At 49.3% G+C, this 10,937-nt stretch overlaps 4 protein-coding genes across 4 annotated transcripts; 2 read left to right on the plus strand and 2 right to left on the minus strand.

Annotated features, from left to right (window-relative positions):
- Nucleotides 1–326: 326 nt before the first annotated feature.
- On the plus strand, nt 327–2,099 carry M437DRAFT_64155 (uncharacterized protein; the record flags this gene model as incomplete). The annotated part of the gene is made up of 2 exons (XM_041024371.1): nt 327–401; nt 456–2,099. 2 exons carry the CDS (start codon nt 327–329, stop codon nt 2,097–2,099), a joined length of 1,719 nt encoding a protein of 572 aa, XP_040881526.1.
- Nucleotides 2,100–2,729: 630 nt separating this feature from the next.
- On the minus strand, nt 2,730–4,295 carry M437DRAFT_64156 (uncharacterized protein; the record flags this gene model as incomplete). Its single annotated transcript, XM_041024372.1, has 2 exons — nt 2,730–2,901; nt 2,950–4,295. 2 exons carry the CDS (start codon nt 4,293–4,295, stop codon nt 2,730–2,732), a joined length of 1,518 nt encoding a protein of 505 aa, XP_040881527.1.
- An 871-nt stretch (nt 4,296–5,166) lies between these two features.
- On the minus strand, nt 5,167–6,090 carry M437DRAFT_64157 (kinase-like protein; the record flags this gene model as incomplete). Its single annotated transcript, XM_041024373.1, has 1 exon — nt 5,167–6,090. The coding sequence occupies one exon, from the start codon at nt 6,088–6,090 to the stop codon at nt 5,167–5,169; it is 924 nt and encodes a 307-aa protein (XP_040881528.1).
- A 1,521-nt stretch (nt 6,091–7,611) lies between these two features.
- On the plus strand, nt 7,612–10,890 carry M437DRAFT_43530 (uncharacterized protein; the record flags this gene model as incomplete). Its single annotated transcript, XM_041020758.1, has 2 exons — nt 7,612–9,022; nt 9,074–10,890. Coding segments are annotated over 2 exons (3,228 nt in total), but the record flags the coding sequence as incomplete, so codon positions are not given.
- Nucleotides 10,891–10,937: the final 47 nt, after the last annotated feature.

Raw genomic sequence — 10,937 nt, forward strand, 5'->3', positions numbered from 1 at the left:
ATGCGTTGGGGTCTCAGTCTGAGGTCGGCTTGACACAGGTTAGGGCTTCGGACTCGCGATCGTGCAAATTGCTCTTGCCAGAAACTTAACGATATTAGTGGCGTACAAATCTATCGACGAAAAATTTCATAGATAGCTCTTCGCTAGTGACTGGTATACGTCATCGAAATGCTTGATATTGTGACACCATCTCAGGCAGCAATACTCACCTCATCCCGCTGACATGACTCTACGCCTGGACCACTTCGTCCGGCGAACGTTTCGTTGGGCAGCCACTCACTTCCGATGCTTATGAGCTTCTCTTCCACACATTCATTGCAGTACCCATGTCTGCAGTGCCACCTAGCGGTAGTCGAGGGAGTAGGAAGCTCAAAGTTCGCACTGGATGCATTACCTGCAAGGTCAAGAGCGTATAAATTATCGGCTTGTGGACAACCTACTAATACGATCAGTAGCTACGCAAGGTCAAGTGCGACGAGGGCAAGCCTTTTTGCAGGCGCTGTATTGATTATGGTCGCGAATGTGATGGTTATACTACACCGAAATGGATGCCACTTGACATTGTCACCGGTCGTCAGGTCATGTCGTTGGTGCAGCGGCGTCCTGTTATCAAGGCTCCGGCTCTTCGACCTCTAGCTCCAGCAGGACCAGATATAGATGTCGCTTTTCTATCACAGTCGCTTTCTGGTGAGGAACGTCAATGGCTTGAGTTCTTCAGTATCCGAACAGGGCCTGCACTTTCAAGCGATTCCAGTAGATCTTTCTGGTCGTATACTCTGCCCCAATTGAGTGTCTCAGAACCAGCCGTTCGTCATGCTCTGCTTGCGCTTGGTTCAGCTCATGCTCGGTTCGAAGCTGCGGCAGCAGATGAACGGTTGATCACCACTGTTGTTGGTCTTGACTTTGTTCTATGGCATTACAACAAGTCCATCATCTCCTTGCAAAAGCTTCTGAAGAAGAACAACATGGGAACTGATGTGGTCTTATTATGCTGTCTACTATTCATCTCCCTGGAATGTCTCGATGGCAACGGGAATGCCATAATAGGTCATCTACAGAACGGTTTGAATATACCACAATCGGCACAGTCTCCTGAGACATCGTCCAACGCGAGAATGTCATCAATAATGCATCAAGTTCGCCCTCTCTTCACCGGGTTGAACGCGCAAACAATACTTCTCGGACAACCAGCTCATTATGCAGCTGTTGACATGGACGTCATGCCATCGCTGTCCGTACTAACGCGTTTCGACAACTTCGAAGACGCCAGGATATCTCTTGACGTTCTCGTGACCTCAACTCTGGCCTTCGTCCATAATATCCACGACAATATTTATTGGACAGGATCGTGCCCCCGATCAGCGGGAGCTCATCAGAGATATCTTCAGGGACAATTTCTGGTCTGGAGCCGCAGTGTGGCCGCTCTTGTCAAGTCTTGCAAGCCTTTCACAGCTTACGACAACGAACGCGAGAAACTGCTCCGTGTACAGCACACGGCAGTCTCTGTCTGGCTATCTCGCAGCACCAGACTTGATGAGGTCAGCTGTGATGATTACATAAAGGAGTTTCACTCAATTGTCAAATGGTCGAACATCTTAGCCAGCCCGATCCTGACGAGGTCTCAGGGATCCTTTCTGGCAGGCAGGCTTGCATCCTTGACCGCCGGAGGATCAGCGAAGTTTTCACTCCACATGGCATACATTGCTCCTCTGTACTTTGTCGCGCTCAAATGTCGTGTTCCAGGCATCAGGCGAAATGCTGTTGCTATTTTGGAGAAAACCCACGGTAGAGAAGGCTTATGGGACGCGAAACTACATGCTCGAGTCGCTAGACGTGTCATCGAGATAGAAGAGAGCAGCACTTTGTTGTCCCGTGGAGCGATACAGGTGTCCATGGAGAATGGACCATTGATGCGAATGCAAGCAGATGGTGAATTTAAGATGCTGGATGAGCTCCCTCATGAACGTTTTCGAGTGCACGATGCGGAGATTCGAGGGGTTTCCAAGGGATTGCGCGCGATTTGTCGTGTGGTCTTTCACACGGCCCCATATGGACTCCTAGCAGGCTGGAAAGTATGGGAAGAAGTGATCCATCTCTAATTGCCACATATGGGTCAGATTTAAGGAGCTAGGATTCAGTGGGCGGCTCTAGCAGGATCGTGGGTCAATCTCCGTGCCGGTCAAACTAATGCTTGAGTTCAGTGTCAAGAAACAGGTCACTCTATATAGTACACCCTCTGAAGGTTTTGTGGATTATCATTAACTCAGCTAAGAAGGCAGTCACAAGGAAATCAGAAGGAAAGCTCATCAGTCCCGAAACATTAATGATTCTCTGGTCACATACCTTACTGCCATTAGTGATCGTCTGGTCGTCACTCGAACTAAAATTTCTTTCCACATGGGCGACCATCTCAATATGCTTATTAGTAGAGAAATGAAGAAGGTGAAGCTGCGATTAGGAACCTTGTTCGAGGCTATGAAAACATGGACACAAGATGACATAGAGAAGCGTATATATGTCCACTCCAGGCCCTTGAGCCTACACTTCTTGAGTACAAAGCATTTGAATCCCTGGCCTGCACGATTCAACTACGACCTCAAGGATGAGATTGGAGAGGACAAAGAATAATCATGATGAGCAACTCACAAATCCACCGACTGTTACCCTCTACAACTGTCTGCGCATGATGTGCTGCGAGCAACATCATATCCTGGCTTTCCCGTGCCATTTTACCAATCACTGTCTTCCGGATCTCTCACCGTCACACTTCCGGGGAATAGTGTGTTGCAAAGTGCAGCGGCTGAGAGTGAATCCGAGGAGATGTAGATCCTTGTCATGACGGGCATTAAAGACCGTAACATAGCTGCAAATGGCTCGGCTCGTTCAAGGGCCTCATTATATCTGCCATCTGGTCAGCACATTGTCACTTGTGGCTCTCTGGAATCTTACCTGCTAGCAGGGAACTCGCATATGCTACCTAGGCTAGGCCATTCCATTCGTGGAAATAGTGGATGCTTAAGTTTGTACCAGTCTTCGAGATTGTGATTCCACCTAAGTGTCATGTCTTTCAGCCTGGGACAGGACTTTGCAAGACCACCAATAGCGGCCTCAGTAAGTTGATCGCCCACGTCCCAGTGTAAAAGGAGCTGCTCGAGCAGGGGATAGCTTGCAACAAACTCCTCAAATAGGGAATCGGTCATCCAAGGTAGCTGCAGCTCTTCCAAAACTTGGCTATCATATGGCTTTGACATCCTCAGGCGCCGGAGCCTCCGAAGCATGCGAAGCTTTCCAAGGTCTTCTTGACCAACATTCTCGGAGGGTGGCAGAGTGAGGTCGAGTTTTGTCAGCTGAACCATATTGCCTATGGCTGTGTAAAAACTTTCGTTTGGATGTTGGACCTCTAGCTTCAAAACGGTAATCGAGCGAGAGCTTAGGAGTCGTGATAAGGCCTGTGCATCGCCATTCAAGTTAAGATCTCGGACGTTTCTGAAGGGCAAGATATTACACTGTTGTTGATCTAGGAAGGCGAGATGTTCAAACGTGATCCAGTGGCCAAGCGCTAACTCCTGTAGGGAGTCAAGATCACATAAAGCAGACAAAAGCTCGCTTATATCGGAAGGAAGATGGCTCACGCTGACCTTTCGAAGTACCCTTGTCGATTGAACGAATTGCAATAGATGGGATGGGTTGACATGATCCAACGGACCGTGAAGTCTGAGGTCCTCGAGCGTTTCTGAGATAGGCCCCACCAAACCTGCTAGGACATCGTCGACGATCCGTTGGTCGAGTTCGTACAGATCTAGCAATTTAAGACAACGACGGGTCTGCAGGAAGTTTACAAGCAGTGCGGAATTGGTGAGACTGGGGTCGTACACCCGGAGGGAGTGAAGATCAGGGCATCTTCGATGGACAAGACTGATTGACTTGTCAGTAAAGGTGTGGTCGCCCCAGTACCCAAGAGATCGCAGTGACGGTTGAATGAACGATGCAGGATTTACGTGATCCGATCCTACGAAACTCAGTGACCTGAGTGATCCGAACTTCACTTCTTGGAAACTAGGCTCGCTTCCCCGCAGGGATAGTTTCCGGACTTTGTTTGCAAGGACTCGACGTCTCGACTTGGGAACCATGGCAGCGATATGTGTCAATGCTTTTTCAGGAGGCTGTGCCCAAAGCTGATCGACAGCATATGCGTTCCACACTGTGTTGACTTGTGCCATGGCATACAGTGTAGGTGGATCGAGATAGCTCATCACCATGAGCTGTAACTCGCTAGGTAAGCGTTCGAAAATCATGGCGATGGTCTCTTATGAGGGACCGTAATCCAACGAAAATTAAGATATCGAGAGAGTAGCGCCAGAACAACAGAGGTTGAGAAAGAAGAGTCACGAAGGAAGCGCCAAGACGTACCGCAGTCGTGATATTAAGCACTATCCATGTTTGAGCCAAATTAAGCGAGATTTCAGCTCAGAATTTGGGATTTATTTTTGCCGATGTGTAGCTACGGCCGACTGTCGATAGAGGGTAGAACGCACTTTCCTCAGCTTTTGATTCAATTGCAGCACAATGTTGTTTCCAAAGATTGGATCTGTACATGATTTGTAAACAACGACTCGCGATCGTCAGTTCCTCTTGTATCATTCTCACTTGCCATCCTCCATTTCAGTCTCGACTTGCCCATTCAGTATGTAGCACTCCCCATCTGACCCACAAACTCTGTGACCTCTTGCTTGTACGACTGCTTATCCTTTCACTTCTTCTATGACTAAGTATCGACCAGCCAGATGCGTAGGACGCGACTAGTGTCTTTTATCATAGACATCACGAGTTCGGGCATTGCTGTTTCTCCACATCTTCACAAAGACACTCACACTTGAAGTAACCAGATACTGTGTAATACGAGAACCTACGAGTTCTGGTATTGTGGTGTTGTCATTTGATATAGAAGAGATACACCGAGGATCCAAGTCTTATGGCAAGTCTAAGAAGGGGCGCCATGCACCTCCAATTGCATTCAAGAGGAAAGATTCAAGGATCGAGAGCGACGTGCTGTATCCAGTGGCGCTAAAGTCAACGTTATCATATTGATGGGCAGCCGGCAGAACATTTCAGATTAGGCGTTCGAAACTGGTAAAGTGATCGAAAATGCAAGTGTCATTGGGACATTCACATCTCCATCTCATCGCTGATCCTGCTCGACTGCAACCCCAAGTCTTGCCTCAATGCGTTCAAAAGACTACTGGGCATCCTGTCTCCCTGTCTCACCCATACAGCCTCCCTACACTCTCTTGCCGTGGGTCTACTTGTGACGTCCTCTCTCAACATCCAATTGATGGTCTCTGTTGCCCACAAACCCAAAGCCTTGGTCTCTGTATGTGGATGAAGAAGAGCTTGCGTACACAAGTCCCTGCACACCATGCCCAGAGCCCAGACATCTGCTTTTGATAGTTGCTGTGGGTCGTGTCCTTGAAGAAGAAGCTCGGGAGCTGTGTAACGTGCTACCGGAGCAGGGACACATTCGTCCTCCAGAAAATGAGTAGCAAGACCAAAGTCAGCCAGTTTGAACAGAAAAGAAGATTTCGAAGTCCAAAAGACGAGAATGTTGGCTGGTTTTAAATCTCTGTGGACAAAGCCCTGGTCGTGGATATACGTCAATGCAAAGAGGAGTTGATGAGCGATTGTCTGTGCAAGCGCTTCATCCAATCGAGATATTCCCAGCGCAGAGTAGGCAGAGTAAAAGTTCAGCAGATTATAGTCTGCAAGTTCGGTCAAGATACACGCGTTCCAAATTCCAGTCATCGTGTCAGGCACACCACCTATATCTTCCAGAAGAGCGATGTTGGGATGCGACAAGGTTGTCAGAAGTGTTGCTTCTTCACGGAAACGCCGTAATTGAGCTGATGTCGAGGTCTGAAGCACTTTCATCGCAAAGAGTCTGTTGGATTGTGAATGAGTGACACGATACACAATCCCGTATATGCCGATGCCGAGCGTTGATTGGACGACATAGTTTCCATTACGGTTGTAGGATGTTGCGATCGTGTTTGCGGGTAGTGGTGTGGGTATCAAGTCGGAAATTGTATTGCCCATGACGCGGATCGAGGGCAGCTTCTTGGGTGGTCGCGATCTCAGTGGATTACCAGGCAGCAGTCTTTGACTATCTGTGACTGGAAAAGCATTTTATACGTGAGGGATTACGCCATACATGTTTCTCAAGTTCAAAGGACAAAGCTGAAACAATAAAGCTGTATCGATTAGCGCTGCAGACAGATGAGATCTGTTTTGCCGCCTTGTTTTGCCCTAAATGTTTGTCTTGGACATTTTTGCAACCCTTTGTCAAGCAAAAGAATTCTTCCCAAGTGGTTGACAATATAATGATTGCGTGCAGTTGTCTTTGTCGAAGAATGAGCGTTGCAGATTCATGCAGTGACAAGCAGTGTCCCGAGACATACTAATATTGAAACGATGCTGAAATATTGAGACGATGTTGAAGGAAACGCGATGGAAACAAGACAAGAAGGGTAGTATACGTTGAGGTGGTAGTATCGGTATGGGTGGTAGCTAAAAGGAAGGCAACAGTAACAGCAACGTTTCCTCAAGCTTGCCTGGCCCGCGCGCCCCACAACGCAGAGTCGCTCTTTCTTTGTTCGTCGGGTTTGATTCAATCAGATTGATGTTGGTCAGATCCATGTTAGTCCGCGCGTAACATATACGTCGTCCTGTTTGCATAACCAAGCGACTTTTTGATGTTGAATAATCATCATGTTGCACAAGCCTTTGGCTAGCTGTGCGCGAAAAATGGTTGGCAGGTCGTGACGACAGTCTCAAGAGGAGAAGTGAGATAACACTCGTGCTGAAGTTATACAGATGCATAAGAAGGTCTAGAGCTGGCGGAAGTTGCTGATCTCAAAGCCTAATAACGCCACAACGAATAGCATCAAGCGGCTCTGTGGATACGAGTCTCGCGGCTCAACGAATGTGAGCGTTGTAGGAGAGAGAGTCCGGTCGACTATGGCGGGAAGTGGCCGAACATTCTCCTTTGTACAGGCTAAAAGAGTTTTCCATAGTAAGTACGTCCATGCCGGTAGTGTTAGGAGTTGGCCAAGAGAAAGGAGCAACTCATCATGAGAAAAGATGGTGGTAAAGAAGGGTGAGGGCGGACTGGAAGCGGCCGATTGTTAGAGTTGCGGGAGCGACCCCAGATGAAAGCCATTCTGGGTAAGAGATCAACATGAGGGACAAAAGGATTCGAAAGGCAGAAGGTAAAAATGCAAGAGTCGGCTTAACGTTGCTCGCGGCAGGAGCAAGACATGTCGACGGGTGAGACGGTCCCATTTGCGAGCGACATGTCGCGCCTTTCAACTGACCTAGACATGTCCATATTGTTGCATCTTCGATCGAAATTCTCATGTCTTGATCGCGTCGACAGCAAACCATCGTGTCTAGACTGTTGATCGTCAAAGTCGCCCAAGATCCGCGGAGGCTTGTCCGCCGCCGTGAACATGTCGACAACATGTCAGAACCTGTCAAAGCAAGTCGCACCAAGACCAGTGAACGTCGGACGTCCTTCTAACAACATATGTTGCTACTCGTAGACACGTCAACGATACGCTGCTCACCGCACTCGCCCAGAATGCCGCCCTGCGCCTCGGCTGTGACTGGGCATTTGTGTCGCTCATGGACAATGGCCTACCGCACGTCGTCGCAGAGGCTGGCCAGTCGACCATGCTGTGCGCGACCACGACACAAGGCTCCTCCTCGCAACAAGCCTTCCTGAACCGCATACACTCCGAAGTCGTTTTCCAGAGTCCCACACCTTCGACCCATGACCCAACCAACGACATCGCCGACCAGTCCCGACACATTGTCAAAGACTTGCGTCTTCTCACAAAGGGCCGTTCCGCCGCCGAGTTCCCCACCACCTTGGCCTACGCTGCTGTGCCTATGAGGGCAGCCTCAGGCCGCCTCATCGGAATGTTCGCCGTCATCGATAGCACTCCACGAAACGATTTCGCAAACAGCCAAACATACTCCGTCCTCAGCGACATTGCTTCGGCCATCCTGAGCCATGTCGAATCTCAGATAGCCCAGTGCGACAACAACAACCACGACATGCAAGCAAAGTCGGACCTGTCCACATTCCTCGAACACAACAGACCCCAGCATCCAAGACACCTCGACTCGTCGAGATTACCCCCGACTGTCGTGCGCAGTCTTACCAGCGATGGCCGCCGCATCTCGACCTCAGCCACTTCTTCCTCGTCTGATGCCACTTCTCTTACCCAATCCCTCGACCAGATTGTCACTTCAGATGCTGGTACACCTCTCACCACCCCAGCAGACGACGCTTCCGCAAGTTACTTTGTCAAGCCGCCATCAATCCCTGCCTCAATTTCATTCTCGACAAACAAGGATCATGTAACCCAACCAGAAGATGCGTCAGCGAAGTCAGGCAGACATCGTGCTCAAAAAACACTGGCGTCCGCTGCTGGCTTGATTCGTGCCGCCCATCAGCTCGAGGGTCTGGTAATCCTGAGCACCGCCTCTATCAGCACAGACAACATTCATGATCCTTCCGACAACAGCATGCTTCATCCATCCTCGCTTTGTGACAAACTCGTCACTTCCATCGTTGCAAACACAAACACTCCGGCACGCATTGACACTTCAATGTCTGTCGAGCATGACTCTCTTCACTATCTCATTTCACAATTTCCTCAAGGATGTGTCTTGAAGACTGAGGACAAGGGTGTTTCGGCTTTGGTTAGCATGGGCATCTCCAGGACTGGGCCCGCTCGGTACGAAGAACTGGTTGAAGCCTCAGCAATCCCTTCAGACTTGCAGCCCCTGCTTGAAAAGGCTCAGTCACTAGTTTTCATCCCCTTGTGGGATTCGGCTCGACAAGCCTTTTATGCTGGTATGCTTGGTTGGCCCTCAAATCCAACGCGCGTCTTCACTGAACACGATCTACTGTCTATGTCCATTTACGGCAGAATCTTGACTGCAGAGGTCACACGTTTCGGTGAGTATTTCAGAAATTTCAGTTCATGACCACTGCGACTGACTTTTACAGATGCTACCGAGACAGAAGCTACAAAATCTGATTTCGTTTCGTCGCTTAGTCATGAGTTGCGTTCACCATTGCATGGGTGCTTGGCCGCTGTTGAAGTTTTGCGAGACACCAAGCTTGACAAGTCACAGACTGATCTGCTTGGAATGATTGAGAGTTGCGCGTCCACACTTCTCTACACCATGAATCATCTTTTGGATTTCTCCAAAGTCAACCATCTCGATCGTGCACAAAGTATGGGTCGTAGAGGATCTTCATTGAGCACAACGACACAGAATACACCTCGCGAGCGATTTGGTCAAACATCCGAGGACTATCTCTGTCGTGTTGTTCAAGACGTGGTCGAAGGTGTGGCATATGGGCATCACCGAGAGCAAGTAGCCCACCGGAAGGACGTGAACGCCCCGACCCAGGACGCTACCATGGCTTTCGGGATTGAGGATGAATTGAAGACCACTGATGATGTGGCCGTCTTCTTGTTCATGGAAAGTCATGCAGCCTGGTTCTCATTGTTTTCAGCTGGTGCTTGGAAACGATTGGTGATGAATCTGTTTGGCAATTCGCTCAAGTTCTGCTCGAGCGGCCACATCGAGGTGACGCTGAAACTTTTACCCGACCCTCAGAATCCGAAGCGAAGGATGTCGCATCTAATGGTTCGTGACACCGGCATTGGCATGAGTGAGGAGTTCATCAAGCACTCACTATACCGACCATTTTCACAGGCCAACTCCCTCACCATGGGAACCGGACTCGGACTCAGCATTGTCAAACAAATTGTTGACGACATGCAAGGAGTCATCCATGTCGATAGCTCTTTGGGTATTGGTACGCAATTCGATGTGTTTGTCCCTGTGGTCGAACGAGAATCGATCCCTGAAGGTCTTACACTGAATGGTGGTCAAGTACTGGATCCAGATGAACTTCTCCGTGGCCTTACCGTCTGCTTGCTGATACCTCATCGTGCTACGACCGAGAGCAACTTTTCTTCGCTCGAACGTACTCGTTTGGTACACTCGTATGTGAGCAGAATCGCGCAGAACTGGTTCAACATGAAGGTCGTCTACGCCAAAATGGAAGAAGAGGTTGATGCAGATCTCTATGTCGCTGAAGCTTTCAACCACGCCTTGGTCAGGAGAAATCGCACAATCTTGGTTGGCAACCAGCATCAGTTGGCACAAATTAGAAGCCAATCTCCGCACGACTTTGTCGAGTTGATGTATCCGCTTGGGCCACGGGCACTCGTCCGCGCTCTTCACACGGTTATAAAGAAGCCGAATGATCAAGTTTCCCGACTTCCTACTCTTGTCACTACCACAGATTCGCTGACGCAGGTATCCGAGAACGTGGCTGCTTCTGCGGATGTCGCAGCGGTGGAATGTGAGAAACAGATCGAACGTCCCAAGTCTTCTGACACAATAATTCACAAACAGCCTACCAAGACAGAGCATCTTCTACTGGTCGACGACAACTCGATCAACCTCAAACTGCTCTCAACTTTCATCAAGAAGATGGGCATGGATGCGTGTACAGCAGTTGATGGAGAAGATGCACTGTTGACATACAAAGCATATGCTCAACGCCGGCCCTTCACCACCATTCTGATGGATATCTCAATGCCAAAGATGAATGGCTTTGAGTCCACTCGCGCAATTCGCGACCATGAAGTCGAGCACAAGCTACCGCGGTCAAGGGTCATTGCATTAACTGCGTTGAGCTCCGAGGCCTCACGCCGTGAGGCCGAAGCAAGTGGACTGGATGAATTCTTGGTGAAGCCCGTCTCGCTGAAGACACTGAAAAGTCTCTTCAATCACGAGTCGTGATTGGTCAGACTCGGATCTTTTTCTTATGCACTGACATGCCTTTATGA

Source organism: Aureobasidium melanogenum (assembly GCF_000721775.1).
Source record: "Aureobasidium melanogenum CBS 110374 unplaced genomic scaffold scaffold_5, whole genome shotgun sequence".
In the NCBI taxonomy this organism is placed as follows: Eukaryota; Fungi; Ascomycota; class Dothideomycetes; order Dothideales; family Saccotheciaceae; genus Aureobasidium; species Aureobasidium melanogenum.